The following is a 21,769-nucleotide window of genomic DNA, read 5'->3' on the forward strand; positions in this document are numbered from 1 at the left end:
CTAAAATTTCAATGACCAGATAATATTTAGATGCTTAGTTTAAATGCAAAACAAATGATATACATATATTTTTCTTGAAAGGTACTTCATAATATCATAAATTTTTTGGTTTTATAAATTTGTTCTAATGAAAAATTGGTTGTCAAAATTTTAAAAGTTTGATTAAATCTTGTTTTAAAACAATAAATATTTTTTTACCGAAGGAAGTAATACGAAACGGGTTAATAACATAAGAAAGAACATCTATAGCGGTACCCATGATGACTTGGCCTCACTGAACGAATGAATCGATGGTAAAAGGTACTAGAACTCTAATGGTAATGGAGCTAACTAATTAAGTAGAATCTCTGGAAAATGTTGATGAAAAGGAAAAATGATTTGAGGACAATCATTTCTAACGTTGTATAACACATTATGTCATGATCAGTCTCAATGGTAACCCGCCAAAGTTGCCATCTGGATCCCCTAAAGCAAGACAGAGGAACACTGTTTCCGGAACAGTCCCACTTACTGTAGCTGTGGTACTTAGAGTTGACTCGTTTACTGGTCCAATACTGTGGTAGTTCTGAAGCGTCCACTGCAAAATCGAATGGTAAACAGTCCATCTTGACATTGACTATTCACCACTTTGTAGGAACATGCTGTGGCGAATTCTATTCGCCGAGGTTGGGATCAGAGATTCATAGGTTAGGAATCTAAAGTCACCCCGACCGCATTATTTGGTTAAATCAAGTATAATAACAGGATGTAAGCCGGCTGAATGCGGAGGTGGAGGAGAGAGATGAGAAATGGGCTGTAAGCTTATAGCCAGCGACAAGAAAAAAAACTCTGTGAGAGAGATAAGTGGGTCATCTATTAATTATAAATAGTTAACTATTATATAGATGGGCTAAGAGAAGGCTTAAAGGTTTCTTATAGCCGGGTTACTGGCTACATTATTAGACTTGTTCTTAGTTAAGTAACCGACATAGAAAATATATAGCAACATATTAGTATATAATTAATTATTTATCAGTTATAAAAAATTCTAAAAATAGATTGATATAATTTTCTAAAACAACTTTTCTATAGCAGAAAAAGCATACCATTTAAAAGTTCAAAAAGTGTGCGTGTAAAAAATAAGTAAATCTATTTTACTGACCCTTAAAAAACAAAATGGACTACGACACCATATCATTTTCTTTGTCTAATAGTGTCTATAATCATGTGTGCACGACATTTATCTACTATGTATAATGTTTTTGGATCCACTGCTAATAGATGGATGAGAGATTTACCTAGTGAGGAAGATGATATGGTAACATCAGGCTTCTATATTTGAGTAAGGTATACTATCAGTTCTAAAACTCTTCTAAACTCAGATCGAGATATAACCTAGATCCATAATCTTTTAACTCGCACGATTAACTCTATGAACATTATTTATTGTATCACACCAGTTTTAATCTATATCTAAATAGATATGAATATGGCTAACTACACCGGTTGAAATTATGAAGTCAACACCCTACGCGATCAAACATATCAAAGATCATGTAAAAGTGAAATAACATATTTATAAATAAAAAATAATTTATAAATAAAATTTATATATATATATTTTTAGTGATCTAAAAGCAATAGTTAGTAAATAAACCAAGATGTAAAGGATAAAGGTGCATGCATATAGCACCTTCCCCTTGCTACAGTATTGGCCCCAACACGTGGAGAAGACGAGGCAACCATTAGCGCGGAGGAGCAATCACCGATTCACCGGCAATAGGAGGGCGATGGAGGGCAAAGTAAGAGGCCACCATCAGCTAGGGCAATCCCTGGTTTCAACCTTCCACGTGCATTATGGTAAAATACTCTGTCATGGTTGGAATTGATAATAAGAGTAGCATCTATAATCAATCTAATAGCTAATTCATATAATAACTATCTAAAAAACATATATTATCATGTCTCACCTATCATACACACATTATGTTTTAAAGTTCGTGTTATAGTTAACTACAAATCAGTAGCTCACTGTTCTTCTCTCTGCTCTCTTATCTCATTAAAATATATTTATACCTGTCCTGCTATAAGGGAGAGTGGACTATATGCAGTCCCTAGGATGGTTGGTCAAGGAGGGGGCTGACTGCATCATTTCTGCTATCGTTGCCATCCACGTCGGCATCCCTACACACCCCAAGGCGGTTTGAACGGTTTGAACTTGATGTGATGTAGTCAACAATGTTTAATGGAGCTTAATAGTGTGATTTACAAGATCATTGATTGAGAAAACAGAGGAATAGAAAAACATAACATGTTGAGATGAGCACTAAGTACAAAACAAATGATTGTAAAATACAAAAAAATATAAAACAAATATTTAATTGGACCGAAAAAAACACAGGAAGTTAACAAGAAATAAAGACTCAAAATACTTTCCAGGAGATTATACCGCATGTTAAATTTCCTCGTAAACTTAGAGAATGAGTTGAATGGCGACCCCATTAATTCTTCCGAGTCCTGCAAACATCCTACCATACCTGTGTGCTATGTTTCATACAACTTGGACCATATTCCATCCTGTCCAACAAAGACAAGACTTCGTGCATCCATTTACCCCCCACACCATCCCACTTGTTAATCAAGCACAATGACAAAAGGGACAAAGTAAATATACTGTTAATTATGTTCTAGAAGTGCTTAACTCAATAATTCTGCAAATGGACTGCTAGCTACGTATGGATTCATCTCGTTTATTTTGTAGTACCCATTTTCCCTTGACACATGTATTTCCACATGCGCGTTTGTGGTATCCATCTAGAAAGTCTTTAGTCACATTCCATCTAATCAATGAGATGGGAAGTAGAAAGTATCTAATCTGACTTACAAGGGGAAACCATTAAGCAAAAAATTCTCATGAAAATTTGGCAATTTAATAACCTGATAATCAATTACCACCCAACAGAAGCATAATTCAACAAGAAACAGTAGCTGAACAAAAAATTGACAAGATTATAGAGCAGGCAAATGTATATATCATTTTACATAAATCAGCCAACTTGTTTCACAACAGAAGACTCCGCACTGAATAAGCCCTGATTAATCAAAAGGCAAAGGATATACAGGAAGCTTGTACAGCTTTGATCGTTTAACTTCAATTAGAATTAAGTTTTTTTCCTGTCACCTATCTAACGTGTCATGATTTATACAGACGCTAACCGCAACCAGAAATGAAATGACAGACATCCCAAGTCCAAAACTACGAAGAAACAGATAGATCTGGGGTTTCATAAACTTTGAAGCAAACGAACCAGTAGTACATATGGATACTACCCAATCTCCTCCTGTTAAAGCTTCAAACAGAATGTAAAATAGTTGAGATGATTTTGACAAATATCAATCCATTTCCATCTTTAATTATGTTTCCGTAGTTTTCTCAAAATCCATTCCAACAGCACCCCAATCTGACCAGATATTGCTGACCATACTTCCTCATTAATACAGACTAGCATCAACCAACGTAATAGTTACGGGCTCCAATGCTATTCATACATATCATCTATCAATGTAATCTGCAATATAAGATGGGAAGCTTTCAGCAAAGAAAGGTATTTTCCTGGTAGATATTCTGTGCACAAAAATGTAAGTGTCCAAGATGGAGAGAATTCAGGTAAAGATACAACGCATGTCAGGCAAAAATTAGCAGGTCCTTAATAATGAAGTTCGAAGTGTATTTGAAAACTTGTATGCTTAACTTTGGTGGAATTCATGCTGTTTACACAAACCTCTTCCAAAACAAGGCTCTGGATTTACAGAAATTTCAGTGACAAACACACAGGGAGAATCTCACAAGACTAAAGCCCTACATTCATATTGATATTACCAAGTGGTGGTTCATATAGATTTATTCCAAAGATTCCAGAAAGGATAACCGTATGGATAGATAAAATTATATTGCAAAAAAATGTTTAAAAGCCTATGTTTTCACTGTGTATTTTGAAAAAAATCTACATACGGAAAAGATAACAGAAAATACATCCATGAAGTACAATAGCAGCAAATATAAACCATGACGCATTGGTTTGGTTAACTAACCTGGTCACAAACTGGGCAAGTATCACTTCGCTCCATCCATTCAAGTATACAAGAAAGATGGAAATGATGCTCACATTTAGTCAAAGAGCGAGGATTTTCTGCATCATATTCTGGTGAAAGGACAAACAAGAATCATGACAGGAATTTTGTCCAGCACTAATAAGCATAAGATTTAGAGTACAACAAATGTGAATGGAGTGAGTAAAATGTACATTACCAACCAGTATTGCATCTAAGAATCAACAATCAACAACAAAGAATATGCGTCGACTGAGACTAAAAGAAAATCATAGTTGGAACCCTATATCTCATTGAAAAGTAACACTACTTAAGATTGATTGCATCTATTAAGCACAACCTCTTAATTCATATGCAGAATGGTCATATACATCAATCAAGAATTAATGGATGCACATATATGTTACATTACATCTATTTTAGCTCATTAAAAAGAGCACAAGCAATACTTTAACTAGTAAATCATAGGTAATATTCTCAACCATTACTTCTGATATTAAGAATAGTTTGTTTGAGCTAAAAACAAACCAGTCAGTTCAAATATCCACTTCCTATTATGTCAATAAAAATAAAGGGTTCCCAGTGGTAGAAAGAGATACAAACCTTCTAGACAGATTGGGCAAACATCCTCCTCATCAGGATTATCTTCAGGGACACCTTTTTCACATGATTTGTACTCATCCATCTCTAAAGATTCCTGCTGGTCATCAGTTTTGCTCTTCAGGTCTGACTTCTCCAAATCTGAACATGAATATGAGACTATAAGCTTCCAACACTACCATTAGAGGTTAATTCCATTGCTTATGTTCACAGGGTCATGGGTAGTTATTTTACCAGGGTTTTCTGGGACCGGCAAAGTAACATCGTAAGGCAATGGTGCAGGTGGTGCTCGATAAGTATCAGGAGTGGATGTATCCAGATTTGTGTCAACAGCAACTATAGCAGAAGCTGGAGATGATCCATCATAGGCTGAAGACAGTGGTTCATGCTCCTCTTGATTTTGCTGACGCTGAACAAAGAAAAGCCAAATAGCATTAGCCAAGTCAAGCATCAACAATGCAAACATTGCAATAACACCACATTAGATTATTAATTAACTGGTCACAGATGTTCAATAAACTACATTAATGCAAGTTGCAATTTGTAGAGTTTTTAATTTGATATTGCTAAATCTTAATTATTGAAGACTCAAATTGCACATGCACACTAGAGGTGTGATGATTTCTCCTGTTGCATCAAAACTACAAAGTTAGCTGTGAACTCCTAGCACCATGATGTTATTAGCATATGCAAGTAACAGAAGCACAATCTGGGCCACTCTCCTATGATAGATGACAGATCATTGAATCACTTGCATAGATCAACCAGAATACAGAACTACAAATAAGTCATACTTTTGAAATATTTTGATTTGGTGTTAAATGAAATGCACCTAGACTAAAGTTAATGACAAGAACAAGAAAAACTTCCATTTGCTCGGTAGAATATTATGACTGGAAAAGTAAAACTGAAGCTATATGTCTATGCTCAATTTCAGGTTGCTTTTTTTTAAAAAAAAAAAGATACAGAAGATAATTACATCCCCAGCCTCTGCATCTAAGATGCACTGAATTAGGACACAACCCTCCTTGAGATGATATCAGCAAAGCATGCACTAAGTATATGCATGTAAAACGTGGTGCACGAAGTAAAAATATATTATTAATCATGATGAAGCCTATTAATAGCCCACCATCCAAAGTGGGTAAAAAATCCATGATAACTGAATCAAAGAATGTGGCTTCAATATGCAGTATATATTGGTAACAATAGTCAATACAACACTTCAATTAAGATAATGTATCTAAGACAATGCAGGATCTACATACATAGATATGAACTGGTGCTCTATCTGCCTCAGAGTTTCTTGATGAACAGCAACAGCAGCCCCCCATGCTATCCTGAATGAAAAAGCTTACTCCAGGCTATGAAATAGCTGCCGTTTAAAACTAAAATGTCGTCTCTCATAGCCCTACAAAATGAACAAGCCTATGTTGAAGAAAGAAAGAATAGAAAATCATTGAACTAGGAAACATAGCTTATGCATATCCGACATCACATAAGGTACCAGAGATAGCTGGAAATGAGCAGTAACTTTCAATAGGTGATGACTGCTACAAGACTATATACATTTTCTTGTAACGCAGCTTGTTTTAAATATCTCAACAACTATGCTACCGTTTCTGGGCATTACACAGAGTATACTATCATATCAGACAAGTAAAGCATGTATTATAATACACATCATAACATCATAATCTCTCAATATGGTTCAGAACAATGCGACTTGATTAGTTTTGGAGTTGATAAATTAACAAAATATGGAGCTGCCAGCCTTGTTAGTTATTCCATGAATCTAAGATATGCAACATCAGCCAGTTATATTTACTAAATCTACATGGACCTTAAAGTATAGTTCATTTGAACTGTTCAAACGGTCCTAGATGAAGCAATGGATCAGACACATGACCCAGTCTTCCACAAAATAACCACAAGCCAGATAGAAACAACAATTACGTTGCAGCAAATATGGTGAAAGTGTGGATATCCCAAACATCACAAGATTCAGTCCAACAGAGGCTACTTTCGCAGTTATTATAATTATACACCAGATGTGCCTGTCTGCAAAGTGCTCCACTATGGAGCTCTAAACCTATATCCCAAACAGCAACTAGACGAATATGGATTCCATTATCAATCTCAATCCACCTCGGTTTCTTCATCCCAAGGATACGTGTTCCCCTTTGATGCAGTAACTGTTTCATCATCCTAGTGCAAAATCGTTTGACCAAAGTGCTAAATTATGCCTATACGAGCAGGCCAGGCCCTGAATAGCGCCATAGATAAAATTCAATGGGCACTGCAATTAAGTCCAAAAAGAACATACATCACTTACCATCTTAAATTGCTAATTATAACTGGATTGCGACTTGTTATGATATTTTCTTCCATGATGGGTTTTACACTCAACTGTCGGGAAAATATCTTTGAGGCCACAAATCGTAGCTGAAACGAACATATCTATCGTCCAACAGAACACGATTTCATATTCCCAATCCAAGAAACCATCCAAATTCAGTTCGAGCAGAGGCAGGCATAAAGGGAACAATCTCCTATTCGGGTTGAAACCTCAAACAATTTTTTCGGAAAAGTTAAAAAAACAAAAAAAAATGATTCGTAGCAAGCTGAACGGACTGGAGCGTCAATCCATCAAAGCAAAACCCAACGCACGCACTAGATTTTGCTCCATGACGCAGAGAAGAAAGCAACCAAAGCAAAAACCCCTAGCACAACAATCGAGGCGAAAGCGGAGCTAGGACCCGTCACCAGCAAGGGAAGTCAAGTCCAAGCCCGCGCGTGGATCTCCGCTGCTCCACGCCAGTCCAGCAGCAGCAGCAGCAGAAGGGATAAGGCAGCGGCGGCGGCGACGCTTCTAACTCCTCCGAGCTGGCGTGCTTCGTCTCAGAGAGGGAAGGAGGGGGGGACGAGGAAGGCGAGCTCGGCGCTCGACCGGTGGTGGCGCGGGACCCTGGTGGGGAAAGGGAGCGGGTGATCGGTGGCGTCGCCTCTCCGGTCGCCGCCGCCGCCGCGACGAGGAGAGAGAGAGGAGTGGAAGTCGGGAAGAGGGCGACGATAGCTGCGGCGGAAGTAAGGGGTATTTTAGGGGTTTTCCAGGGGTGTTTTCGTAGTATGGGACTAGGCTACGTCGTTATAACATTTATTCCTCGCTACCCAAATACTCGTGTTTTTGCTACTAATAAATATAAATTATATGTATGTTAATATTGTTCGGAACTCGTATTTTGAAGATAAAAAATTAAACCAACATATAGGACTATTTTGAAATATTTTATATATATAAAGGAGCAGTCGGTAAGATAATATTATTAGGTGGATGGTAGATTCACTGTCTACCGTTATCTTTTTTTTCTAAGAGTAGTATAGATATATATTTTCGGTTTTTGCGCATATGTTTTCTGAGTGATTTAAATAGTGTGTTTTTAATATATCTTATTATCTAAATTTATAAAGTATATTTAAATTTGGCTGTAGTTAGTTTTATTATTTATACTGTTAAATAACTATCCAAAATTCAGTTTATGTGTCCTCCTTTATCTTTTATGCCAAAATAATGAAGCCTATCTACTGCCGTAATTTTTTTAGGTTTGGGATTCCATTCCAAATCGCATCGGATTCTGCAGTGCAACTTTCACACGATATATGCTTGAGCATGTTTGGTTCCATTCAGCGACGGAGGATCCTGGTTGATGAGGATCCTGGTTGTTTGCAAGAACTTTACAACATGATTGTTCCGCTCAAATTAACCACAAGTGAAATGGTTTATAAGCAATTAAAAAATAATTTATGAATATAAATTTTATATGTGTTCTTAATGATATAAAATCAAAGTATGAAAAACACGAAAGGTTAACTTTAAATTTTAGCTTTAAAATTCAAATTTTGGGTTATAAGCATAAGAAAAAAATAGGACCTAAAGTCTGAGAAAAAGTCGATGAACATATAGAAAAATAAGGTTTCTAGGCTTGATCTTGAAATTTAAGTATAAAATAAGGTTTCTAGGCTTTTGATTTCTATTATATTTTCTATTTTAGATTTTACAGCTAGAAATTTCATAATTTAAGTATTGTTTGAATGAGAATCTGACAGCCGAAGATCGTGTATGAAGCTACGGCTGCGAAAAATTTCCCTATCAAGATCAAAACCTATAGCGGCTTTAATTGTTCCTACAATCTTTTACTCCTCTAAATAGTCTAGATCGGGGGTGGAAAAAACTAACCGAGACTGCGAAACCAAATCGGATTAGCCAAAGTCTATTTTTTAAAAATTCAGTTAGCATTTTTAGACCCAAAATTAATTCTCCAATCATCCAAAATTGACCAAAATAACTGAACTAAACGAAATTAAATAAAAGATCAAATGTTATCTTAATCTTAGTGATTTGAAGGATAAGTTGGAATTAAAAGCCGTTGTGATTGGTGCTATATTGGTAAATTATTCCACTATATATTATTTATTATTATCCTATACCATTTAATTTACAAAACATGCCATAAAAGAATGGAATTGTCACCAAAATTGTATTGTAATTTGCTTGATTGTTTCATCTCCTCAAACGATCAAATATTTTGGTCACGACCGAAAACCGAACCATACTAACGAAAACTGAATTGCTTGATCTTGAGGCTTTTGCAATATCTTATGATATTAAGTTTTAGATAACTGGATTTTCTTAAAGACCAAAAGATGACCTAACTGAATAGACCGAATGGCCACCCCTAGCCTAGATTGTCACGTATATTCTACGAATTTGCAATTATTGAATCTAGAAAATAAACAGGAAAAACCGAGGCTCGAAGACGTGCATATTCTAGGTTATCAGCTGCTAGTTTCTTACCGTTTGCTTCTCTGAGTTTAAGCGTCCTCCAAACATGTTTTGTTTTTTTTTTAAATCATTAAGTATCCCTGGTATGTGTTACCAAGAGCTGCACCAATAAATGGGGGTGATTGTTTGGTTTTTCAGCAGAAAGCGAAATGGCATAATTTTAAATAAAAATTTAATTTATGAATAAGAATTTTATATACGTGTTTTTAGCCATCTAAAAGCATTCGCTGAAAAATAAAGTACAAGAAAAAACTCAAAATCAGTTCCAAATTTAATGTTGAAAATTTAAATTTTGATTATTAAACAGAAGCAAATTAAAAGGATAGACTGCTCGTGACCATGAGGGCAGCATTACCCAACTTGTTATAATGCTAGATATTCTGTCTGTTGGCCAACCTCATCTCAAGATCATAAACCAGGACCTACCATGATCTCACAAGGGACCAACCACACTCAAACCACCCTGAACTTTAAACTTCAGAAGCAAAAACAAGTAGTGCCAATGAAAAGTCTAAATCAAACCAAACCAAAGACCATATACAATCGATCCAATGGCAGTGGCAGTGATCCAACCTATATTTTCCAAACAAACTCCAACGAACTTAACGCAACTAATTAATCAACGCAGGAAGTTTCTAAACGATAAGAACCCCACAGCTCAATTGACCAGGGCCAAGTTTGTAATAGTTAGTAGCTAGAAAAACAAAACATCAAAATAATCGCCCAAGAACACGAGGGTAATGAACTGCCAAGCTCGACAACAGATGAAATTACCATACAAAATTCCACAAGATTAAGGTTGACCTTGACAGTGAGAGAAAAGTAATAAGAAATCATGTAAAACAAGGCATCTCGTTAAGAAATGGTAAATTCAGAACTAACTATTACAAACTTAAAAAATAAAATAAAATATTTTTTGGGAAAAAAGTTTGTCAATTAGATATACTGTTTACTGGTCCAAAAGTGATCGCAAATAATATAAATGGACATATTTACAAATAAAAAATAATTTATGAATAAAAATTTTATATACGTATTTTTAGCGATCTAAAATTCAAAAAATATATTTTGATAAAATAACCGATCTAAAAATCAAAAAATATATTTTGATAAAACAACATTAAGATCAATTCTAGATTTAAAATTCAAAATTTAACTTATAAGCATAATTACAAGCGAAAAGACCGGGCGAAACAGTTTCGCACTTTCGTGCACTTTGTCCTGGGAATGCAGCTAACTTTGCACCGTATGTAAATTCGTAGGATGAGGAGGGTTTTTGTGTAAATGGGACCAACTAGTACCAGACTACGAGTAGCATCCGATTCCTCTTCACTCGAGATGACTATACTTTTTATTTTTATTATTTATTCCCCTGAGATAATATATATATACGGAGTATAATAAAAAAGGATTATTCGGTGACGCAGCAAGTCCGGAACGCCACGTTGACAGGGTGCGTGGACTCGACCCCGCCACTGACAGTGGGCCCCACCGACGGGAGGCCGGCCAGTTCTCTTTCTTTTTTGACGACGACGTCATCGTCGCCCGCCTCCTGCTGCTTTGCTTTCTCCTCTTTTTGCCGAACGACAACACGAGAGGTGGTTGGGACGGTTGGACTCTCTCTCTCTAGCTTGTGATAGTAACCGTGCCGACGTGGCAGATTTCTCGTTTACCTTCTTTCTTTCTTTTCCTTTTTTTACTTAACAGAGATGGTTAAGGTAGCTGAACTGTGCTAACTGGCTGTGAAGAAAAACACAGGCTTGGGGGATTGATTGTTTGGCTTTGTATTCATAGTGATCTAGAATATATATAACACTCGAAGATAAACTCTATTGGAAAGTCTCAAAATTAACTCTAAAATTAATGTTAAAAATTTAAATTTTGATTTATAAATATGAAAAACGAAAAGATGAGGTGAGAAATTTTAAACTATAGAAATAGAAAAAGTAAATAAACAGAAATACATGCCCATGTTAATATATATATATAGCGAGTGGATGAAAAATTTTCGATGTTGTCTCTCCAACTCGGACAGAAAAAAATGTTTAGCCCTTTTATACTTTGTTTTTACAAATAACCTGACTTTTGCAAAATTAATCCTCACGAATAAAAGAAATTAAATCATTTGCTTTTGCTCGAACAGGCCCGGCAATCAATATTTGCATAGAGTGTGTACACAAGTGACGAGATACTGTTTGCTGAGGTGTACATGTTGTGGTGCTATCATGTTTTCTAAACTTCCAAATGGAAGATTCTATACGGTGTGGACTAGACACCATTTCCTGTTTGTCGTAGTTTAATTTTATGGTCTCTCAACTATGGTTAAAAGAAATTTGGGATAAGAATACTAATGGTATAGGTATGTGTAATATACTACATAAGTTTATATAATATTTATAATATTTATTCCTTTTGTACTGCATGCTCCTATTTTCAAAATAATTTTATTTTTTTGCCGTTCCAATATAAGTCAATATTTTAAAATAAATAAAGGAAGGTAAAAATAATTATATTTTGAAATTGAACGAATACAAACGAATGCCGAACTGTTACAGGACTGAACTGGACACTAATTAAGATTGCTACGTGGCCATACACGTGAGGACGAATACATGTAACATACTAACACGTGCCATGCCCTCCCCACATGTATATGTCACGAACCCATTAGGGTCCAACTTAGCAAGGTTAATTATAGTGTGAGCAATTTGACCTTGGTTCCTAGGCATCACACAAGTTTGTGGGTTGTTTGGTGAGCTTTAGATTCTGAGATACAGCTACTTGGTAGCCAGCTTCGCTTTTCCAGTTTTTGAATTTTTAGTTCATTTTCCAGAATCTGTAACTACAGATTCTCACAAGTTGTGAACTGTTTGGAACGGCTTTTGGTAAAAAAAGCTACAGCTGAGAGAAGTTATGAACTGTTTGGAACGGCTTTTGGTAAAAAAAAAGCTATAGCTGAGAGAAGCGCTCTCAAATAGGCCCCGTGTATGTAACCAACGTTTTACATGTTTGTTGACTACACTACATCCATATCTCAAGTTCATATACTGTCACATCCGGAGTTTTGTCCTAAGCCTTAAATCGTAAGAAGAAATTCGTAAATAACAAACGGCTTAATTAACTCAGGAAAAATCCCTCTAAAAGAAATTAATTCAATTAAATCGAGGCTCGCAAATCGACTAACTGGATTTAAATTCAAATTGCAGAAGTATAAAATTTGGCCAAACAAATTAATTTAAAACTCGGCAAAAGTGGGGCTTTCCTTTTTCCCTCCTTTTTCCTTTCTTTTTCCCTTCCTTCTCAAATTGGGCCGAAGTCCAATTTTCCTCCCTTCTTTTTCTTTTTCTTTTTCTTTTTCCTCCTTCCCGGGCCGGTCCAGCCGAGCCGGCCACCGGCCTCCTCCCCTCGCGCGCGCTCCCCTCCGCCTGGGCCGCCGCCTCGGCCCAGCTCGCGCGCCGCGCTCGCCCGTGTGGTCCGCGTCGCCTCCCTCCTCCCTCGTGCCACTGACAGGTGGCGCCCACCTATCAGCGACCGCGCCAGCTCGCCCGCGCCCGCGCCGGCCGCGTCCGAGCCAGACACCGCGCTGCCGCCGCAACTGCCGCCGCCGCAACGGCCGCCGCCGAGTCCTCGCCGCGCCCGACTCGGTCTCCAACCTCCGCCCCACCCTAGCTGGCGCCGCCACCCTATAAATCCCCACCGCCGCCGCGTCGTCGCCCACTTTTCCTCTCAGCCCAAGTCGTCGTCGCGCCGTCGCCGTTCGCCGCCGCCGTTCGATCTCGCTGCCGGCCGCCCGTCATCGCCGTCCCGCCGCGCCATCGCCTCCGCCTCGGCGTCGCCAACCCTCCTCCGGCTCCCGTCGCCGCCGGAAGGCACTCCGTGCCCTTCGCCGCTCCTCCATCCTATCCACCGCCGGGCCTCGTCGCCTCGCCGTCGTTCGCCAATCTCGTCGCCGTGCGTCGCCAGCCGCCGCTCGTCTGCGTCACCACCTTCGCCTCGCCCTCGCCGACGCGCCGCCATCTCCGTCGCCGCCGGTGAGCGCTTCCCCTCCTCCCTCACCCGTTCCCTCCATCACCGCCGCCGAGCTCTCCCCTCGCTGTCGTTGTCGGACTCCGCCGGTCGCCGGCAGTCCATGCCAGACCGCCGCCCAGCTCCGCCGTCGTCACGCTGTTATCGCGCCACCCGCGTCTTCCCGCGTGGCCGCTTCCCGCGCTCGCCCGCCGTCGCCGTGCCGTCGTCGCCGTGCGCCGCGCTCGGCCGCTACTGCTCGCGCCGCCGACGTTCCCGCTCCTCGGCCGCCGTTTGCCGCCGCCCGCCGGTTCGCGCCGCTCGTCGTCGGGCGCCGCCCTCCGCCGGTCGCCGTCCGCCGCGCCCGGGCATTGCCGCCCCTCTCCCTCTCCCGGCCGGACTCCGCTCCCCCCTCCTCTCTGTTCCAAGGTCGCCGACAGACGGGTCCCACTCGTCAGCCGCCGCCGCGCCCTCCTCCCTCTCTCCTCCCGTGGGACCCACTTGTCAGCCTCTCCTCTCCCCTCTCTCCCACCGACAAGTGGCCCCCACCCGTCAGTGCTTCCTCTCTCCTCGCTGACGTCAGCAGCCCCATTAATTGCGCAATAATTGATTTAGGACTTTTCTGTTTAGCTAAAAATCCAGAGAACTTATAAAATTCATAAGTAATTCATCTAGTCTCCATTTAGGTCCATTCAAATTTCATTAAATTCATAAAATTGTCAAGAATCCATTAAAAATAGTTTCTTTTGCTGTTTCAGTAGACTTTGTGCCTGTTTTATTTATTTTTGTGCTTTGTCGCTTAGATTCGAACCCCGCCGAAGAGCCAGTTTACTTCGAGATCGTCGCCGAAGTTCCCGGGGGCCAGAGCAAGGCAAGTGACACTCATCTTTGATCATATTGAACCCATTATTGCAAATTCCCCGCTTTATTTATTCAAATATGCATTGTTTTAATTAAAGTATTTACTGTATTTATTTTCTTCGGGTAAACCTTATTATTATGCCGTTGATTATCCAACTTTATCCATACTGGATAAGGGGTAACTTGATTAGAGTTAAGCTTAGGTTAATGCTTAGCCGTGCTTAGAACAAATAGCTCATGGGATCACATTTAATCATGCTTAGTTCTGAATAGCTGAGATAATGATTCATTACCCGGTTCGGGCTAATGTCAACTAAAATATTGATAATGGTGGGTTGTGGGTGCATGGTTTTGAGAGTCGCACCCATGGCAATTAAGGACCGGTTCATAGGAAACCCTGGAAGTAATTAAGTGCTAACCACATGCCGAAATGGGTAAGGTGGGATTTGAAGCATGACTTCGAACTATTTGACGTACCGAGGCAAGGGTAGGCGTGATGGAGTATGGACGGGCAATCGTGGTGTAACGAAAGCCTCTGCTGCTTCCGGATCTACCAAGGCACAAGAGGGGACTGCCCGACTTGGTGTAAAGGAGGGGGTGAAACCTGAAATGTGGTGCGATTAAATAGGGAGGGTTATGTGATGGGACCTATCACGGTCTCCTTTCCGGTATACCATAGTGGTATGTCGGTGCACGTTCAAGTGTAGTGGAGTCGTGTCTTGTGGGTACAATAGTACACCTCTGATCAGAGTATAAACTATTCGAATAGCCGTGCCCACGGTTACGGGCGAGCTCCTAGCTTCACTGTGATTAGTGAACCTCTAATAACTTGAGTAAACTGGTTTTTCGCTTGGGACTACTGCAACGTGGTGTAACGTTGAGTAGTGGTTGGGCCTGTTGCAACGTGGTGTAACGTTGGACAGTGTTGTGGTATTTTACAACTGTTATTTACTTATCATTTACTGTATTCAATTTCCTGTATTCTTTTTAATCTCTATTATTTGTTTAACTGCTGCTTTTCTGCATCTAACCCTAGCCTGCCCTTGATAATCCCTATGCATCATTTATTGCTCTCTTGTCCGTGTCACTTGTTGAGTACGGTGGTTTGTACTCAGCCTTGCTTAACTTCCCTCCCCTAGAGTTGGAAGTTGAGTCCGATGGAGGTGCCTCTCAGGAGTGAGCTGTTCTGCCGTCGAAGCTTTGTCTGTGGACTGGAGCTGTACCCGCTGGAGCTAGTCTACCTTTTTCTTTCCGCTAGAATAGGTATAATTTTCAGTTGTTTCTAAGAATGATGGTTATGTAATCAACATTGTCTCTTGTGTACCCTGGCTGATCCTGGACAGGGATTTAATACACAATTAAGTTCAGAAATTCATGTGAGGAATTTCTGGGCGTGACATATACCACAAACACACCGTTTATTCTTTAGAGAAATCTGTTATTATGACCAAGTAAATTTTACTGCACCGAACTTGTATTTTCTCTGTTTCAAAATATAGAGAATATGTTAATGGAGTTTTATAAATTTTGACTAATAATTGCTCTATTAGAATATTATTTATGTGATAAAAAATATAAGTACTTTCAAATACAAATGAAATAATTTACATAGCAAACACTTCATATAATAAAATTTGTCTAGGCTCAAACTTTTCTGGGATCACCATTGAACTCGTTCTCATCATACGGACCAATTATAATGCATGGGCATATCAATTTAATGCTTGCCTCTCATTAATTCATATTTTTCGCTGACCTCTTTTGAAGGACATATATGCTCCATGCATAACATGGCTTTATTCGGGACCGAAAAGATGGCGAAAGTTTCCGATGGAGTACGGTTTACTGCGTGGGTGTCGGCACTTGGTTGAAAGGATGCTAACAAAAAAAAATAAAAATAAAAAGCCAGCAACTTGGACAACACAACACGGCTCATTATTCTAATCGATCGATGGAGTGATTTGGATGCGTAACATTGACGAAGGGGCCATTGATTAATCTATTTAATTGGTCATGGAGTGACTAAATTCTGTTTACTTAATTCAAGTGAACTTGCCATGGGAGAATGCGACGTGTATGTTTATATATATGCAGCCAAAGTATAGGGTTTGACAACATGTGAATGGGATTTGGGGGACAGACGCCGTGTGGACAGTGTTCTAGGTGCATCATCACCTCCTCTTGTAGCTAAGTGGCATAACCAAGGTTCTAACATGCTAAGCCTCTTATGGGTTGGACTCTCCAACTCCAACAGTTAAGAGCTACTGTAGGTGGCTATAGCTTCAGCAAAGGTATTCAGCGGTTTTAAAAATATTAGAAAACATTAAAAAAATGATAGTTTTGGCTAAAAATCGAAGCGTTTCTTATCTAATTAGTTCATAATAAATTCATAGATGACAATTTCATAATTTCATACTCTCTCTGTTCCTAAATGTTTGACGGCATCGACTTTTTTATACACGTTTTGACTACTCGTCTTATTCAAAAAATTTACATAATTATTCATTAATTTTATACCATTTCATTTATTGTTAAATATACCTTTATACGTACATATAGTCTTACATATTTTATAAAAAAAATTGAATAAAATGAACAATTAAACACATGTAAAAAAATCAACGACGTCAAATATTTAAGTACGGAGGTAGTACACAAAGAGTCAATTTATAGTTACATCCCACGAGTCCAAGTGGGCACTTGACAATTTAACAGTCCATATTTCAAAGTTCAACTTGAGTTCTTTGACACATGGCACCATCGGAAAAGCAACAACCACCGCCGGGAAGCAGCAGCTGCCGCTGCATGTGGGGAACAGAAAGGGCGGCAATCGCCGGCTCGCCGCTGCTCCCGGTCACAGCCACCACCGCGCGCCTTCGGTCACAGTGGTCGCCGTCGTTTCCCGTCTGGGCGTCTGGTCATAGCCACCGCCGTCGCCGCTGCTTCGTTTGTTTGGCGAGACTGTGAGAGGACGATGGATTGACTAGGGTTTTAGTTAGGCTGATTCTGGAAAGGCCCAAAAAATGAGGCCCAATTTTATCACCTAAATTTTTAGCGGCTAAATGAAACTAAATAAAGCCCATTTTAGCGGATAACTCAGCAAAGTACACTATTAGCGGCAGCGAACTTGTAGCGTTAAAATTCAATTCGCCTAGCTATTCCCCTCTCCAACCGCAATATTTGAAGATTTAGAGCCTAAGGCTTACGGTGATCAATGCTATCATTCTATGGAAGCACTGGCTAGGGCAGACGTTCAATTTATTTGGTTTAGTTTATTCAGTATTTGATATAAGAGAGAATCTATTATATACCGCTAACTTTGTTTCAGTTTTATGTTTTGTCACCGATTTGTTTAGTTCTATAATGAACCATTGACTTTTGTTTTACTTCTACGATTTATCATCGTCGTCCAGTTAGCCTCCGCTAGCGTTGTTCTTTCTTTTTTCTAATGACTGAAATATTCCTGGGACAAAAACTTTTAAAATTTGTCCAATTATTCCAAAATTTATATTGTAAATATTAGATTGTAAAACATTTAAAATCTGGCCAAAAACTTAGATTTTCATATTTTGGACTTTCTTCCAAATTTTGGAAGTTTTCAACCTTAGGGTATTTTGGTCATTATAACAAAAGCAAACAGTATTAACAGATGCTAATTGGACAATGGTAAATCAGATAAGTTAAGCAAAAGTTGATGTCATATCGTAGAACTGACAAAGTCAGTAGCAAGTTATGGAATTGAGCTAAAGTCAGACACAATGTATTTTCTCTTGTTATAGTCTTATCTTTTATCAATGCTATTTCCTTTTTCTTCCTCAGCTATTGTCCTTATACCTACTCATTTCATTGCAAATATATGCAATAAAGTAGGGTCGGACATCGGGACGTGTACAAAAACATCATTGGGTGGGTGGTGAGGATAAACTAGCGCTTTTCCAAGTGGACTGCATACATCAGAGTCCTGGATACATAGTCCTTAGTCCTTGAAACTATTCCCTTCCAAACCCAAAGGCCACATGCATACATGATAGCAGCAAAAAAGATCAATTCTAATGAAATTCATTGTGGCCCATGATTAAGTTGGTAGTCTGTTAATGCCAGATTTTGATAAATAGCCGTTGAGGATTAACTCGCGATTGGAAACTGAATCGGACATGAACAGAGCAATTAGATGGAAGACCAAGTAGGATACGACTCGAATTTCAGCCGAATTAGTCCGGATCAGATAGGAATTGGAGTCCGATTGGGTCCGGATGATTGTAGATAGATTCGAGATCAATCACAGTCCGTGTAAATTAGTTTATCCGTGTTTTAGAGTTTGTTTAAGATTTTATCTCTAATTAGAGTCTGTGTGTAATATGTTAGTTGCTAATACGGATTCGTATCCAGTTAGGTTAGTTAATTTCTGGGATATTAATAGGGTATCTCGTAGCTTTGTAAAAAAAGAATCAGTTCAATACATATCTTCAGCACATCGCCAATTTTCAACAAGAGCGAGCTCTCGGCGTGAGGTTTCTCAGCTTCACAATGTAGTTCGTGGTTGGCAACCCGTCAATCGACTAGAATAGGACTATCTCGATTTAGTTCGATCTTCTGTCTAGTTGTTCGATGGTTTATCTGAGGCTTGTTGTTACTTTGATCTGATCTTTGTTTGAAGTAGTAATAGGTTCTTGATCAAGTCCTCGCGAGTTCTTTATTCGACTTGACGATATGAATTTGTTCGACTTGATTCTACCTCTGTTTAGTCCGATCAATCTAGTTGGCTAGATTTGTATTAACAGATCGGATCAAGTACTAGTGAGGGCTTATTGCTGGAGTTTTAGCCAGCATTATCTCAAGTAATTCATCGGCTTGTTTATTAAGCTTATAGATCTTCATGCTTTCTATGGTTATATCAAATCCGACTGCACACTGTTTCAGTTTGATCCGATCTGCCTATAGAAGCTTGTCTGATCTACTAAGCTTAGTAGGCAGGTTGATGAATTATGCTGGTTTGGTATTTAATTGCTCGTACATTACAATATTACACTGATTTCATGCACGGTTATGTTTAGATCTGAACTGTATTGGTTTAGTCCGATTTTCTAGGTCTAGCGTAAGAATGTATGTGTTTAGCTATTATTGTTTTGTGCTAGTAATTAGCGTAGCAATCTAGCTCTACTTTGAGTTACATGCCTAATGTTCTATCGGCCACTGATTGCATGTGCGATAAAGTGCTGAATCGGTCCGATCGGCCAATTAATTTTAAAACTGTCTTGGTAAAGTCCGATCTTTTAAGATAAGTTGGTTGATTGAACTGTTTGGTGATTATCCTACTTATAATTTAACCGATAGGGTATATTTTTTCATATATATCATGAAATTCCTGTAAAGCCGATTATTTAACATATCGGCTAGGGTCCTGCAGCGGTATCGGCTGTTCGGCCGATAGCGGTTTATGTTTAACTGTTTTCCATGTTTATATATTGCTAGTTACATGATCAAATTGACTGATACACCTGGTTTTATGAGATTTAGGTCCTTCGCTGGAACGTTCTGAGAAGTGATTTTTAATCCTAGACCTACGTATGTGACATGTTGATGACAATTTCGACGTCAACATAGTCCTGAAGCTAAATTCAAGTTAATAGAGATACAACTTGTACCACAAATTACGGAACTTACGCATTATCCTTACAAAGACAAATGGTTATTGGTCTATACATTAACCACCGCAATGGAGCGTGTGTATATATATAGTCTTTCTTTGTCACTGTAGCACGGCTGCTTCCATCAATGGTACCTCTCGGCGACGTCGACGATGACCTCGTCCGGCGCAGACAGCATCGCCATGTGATCCGCGCCGCTCGCCGCCATCCACCGCTGAAACTCCTCGGGGATCGCCCTGTCCTGCTTGCAGACGACGTAGACCTTGCGCACGGAGCCGTAGCGACCCATGGAGAACGGCTGCTGCCTCTGCAGGTCCTCCAGGAACAGTGACACGACCCTCATAAGAGATTTCCCCAGTGTGATGTTCTGCTTTAATTAATTAGTTAATTGCCAGACAAAATTCAGGCTCAGCAAAAAAATTGTAGTAATTTTTACAGGCAACGATAAATTATATTCAGTGCCTGTGCATGTTGTATGTAATTATTAGGGAGAAAAAAATAAAGGACGTGGTTAATTAATTCCACATGAATTTAATTGGGTTCAAAATGGGGGCAAGTAGCCCAGCCTGGTGTACCTCCGGTGAGCACAGTTGATACAGGTTTTGTTCACTGAATTTGGCCCAAACATGAAGGAAGCTGGGAGGTTTCCATCAGCATCTTGGGGTTTCAGCTCGTTGTCCAGTCGGGGTACGTTGCCGTGCTTGTCTAGCTGCATGATTTACATGGAGGGAAAAGAAATCATACATACACAGCGAAGTTTGTATAATTTGAAATAAAATATCGAAACTATTTCACCAACGGTATATATGTCGTCGGGACTATTACAGTTTCTGGTGGTGGATTACTGATTCCGCTTTACGTCACTTTAGATGGTATGGTCTTTGAAACGCTGTAAATTTGATCGTATTAATAACCTCTACGGCTCTATCATTGCATATTTGGTCATTTCTTGATGAAAGATCATTAATAACTTAACCGTGCAATATGCCATGGGGTATTTTTAGATGCAAAATCGTTAATGCAAGATCAATATTTTTCAAGATATCCTTTTCAATGCAATATATAGCCAAGTCATTCAATCTTTAGTCGGGATTACCAACAGCTAGGAGTGGTAATGGGACAAGATCCTTAGATTCTTTCATAACCCAATTTAATTCTTAAAAAGTTTTAGCTCAAAATCCTATACAATTTTATTTTTAACCCGTTTTGAACCCAGTCCTTAAATTTTATAAGCAAAATGGTTAAGCCCATTACCACCCCTACCAACAGCTGGCGTCTTGGGATGTCACCTGTTGGGTATGAACGCCACGGCTACGTCACATTGACAATGAACTATGGAATAGGTGATTGGGCTAGCAAGCAAGTATTCTAGTCCTATGGAGTGATCGTGCGAAGTAACAAATGGGGGTGAGGATGTAAGTGGGCTGAACCACTCACCTTCTTATATGCAGATCCGTGGACCGAGCCACTTACACCCCTAAATATGGACAGTTAGACACCTGGATGGCCTAGTGATCTTGCAGGCTCGTAGTATATAATCTATCTCATATGGTCATACTTATAAATACATATAGGGCTGGATAACAAGCCAGCTGGCTCGGCTCGGCTTGTTATCGTAACGAGCTAAAAACCCAGCTCGGCTCGGCTCGTTATAAAGCTCGAGCTAGCTCGTTAGGCTCGTGAGCCATGCATAAAAAGTTAAGATAAATAATTTTTCAATAGG

At 39.3% G+C, this 21,769-nt stretch overlaps 1 protein-coding gene across 1 annotated transcript; it reads right to left on the reverse strand.

The window, feature by feature from the left end:
- Positions 1 to 2,970: 2,970 nt before the first annotated feature.
- On the reverse strand, positions 2,971 to 7,769 carry LOC102699997 (probable E3 ubiquitin-protein ligase RHB1A). Its single transcript, XM_006662829.3, has 6 exons — positions 7,456 to 7,769; positions 5,958 to 6,100; positions 4,924 to 5,098; positions 4,693 to 4,830; positions 4,072 to 4,181; positions 2,971 to 3,548 (listed from the first exon to the last, which is right to left on the reverse strand). The coding sequence occupies exons 2-6, from the start codon at positions 6,021 to 6,023 to the stop codon at positions 3,519 to 3,521; spliced, it is 519 nt and encodes a 172-aa protein (XP_006662892.1). The 5' UTR covers positions 6,024 to 6,100; positions 7,456 to 7,769; the 3' UTR covers positions 2,971 to 3,518.
- Positions 7,770 to 21,769: the final 14,000 nt, after the last annotated feature.

This window comes from Oryza brachyantha, chromosome 11, assembly GCF_000231095.2.
Source record: "Oryza brachyantha chromosome 11, ObraRS2, whole genome shotgun sequence".
NCBI lineage: Eukaryota > Viridiplantae > Streptophyta > Magnoliopsida > Poales > Poaceae > Oryza > Oryza brachyantha.

Coding starts and splice junctions, on each gene's coding strand:
- LOC102699997 (XM_006662829.3), bottom strand. CDS start 6,023: ATGGGGGGCTGCTGTTGCTGTTCATCAAGAAACTCTGAGGCAGATAGA. Junction 5,099..5,957: donor GAGCACCAGTTCATATCTAT/GTATGTAGATCC, acceptor TTCTTTGTTCAG/CGTCAGCAAAATCAAGAGGA. Junction 4,182..4,692: donor TTGCCCAATCTGTCTAGAAG/GTTTGTATCTCT, acceptor TCCTTTCACCAG/AATATGATGCAGAAAATCCT.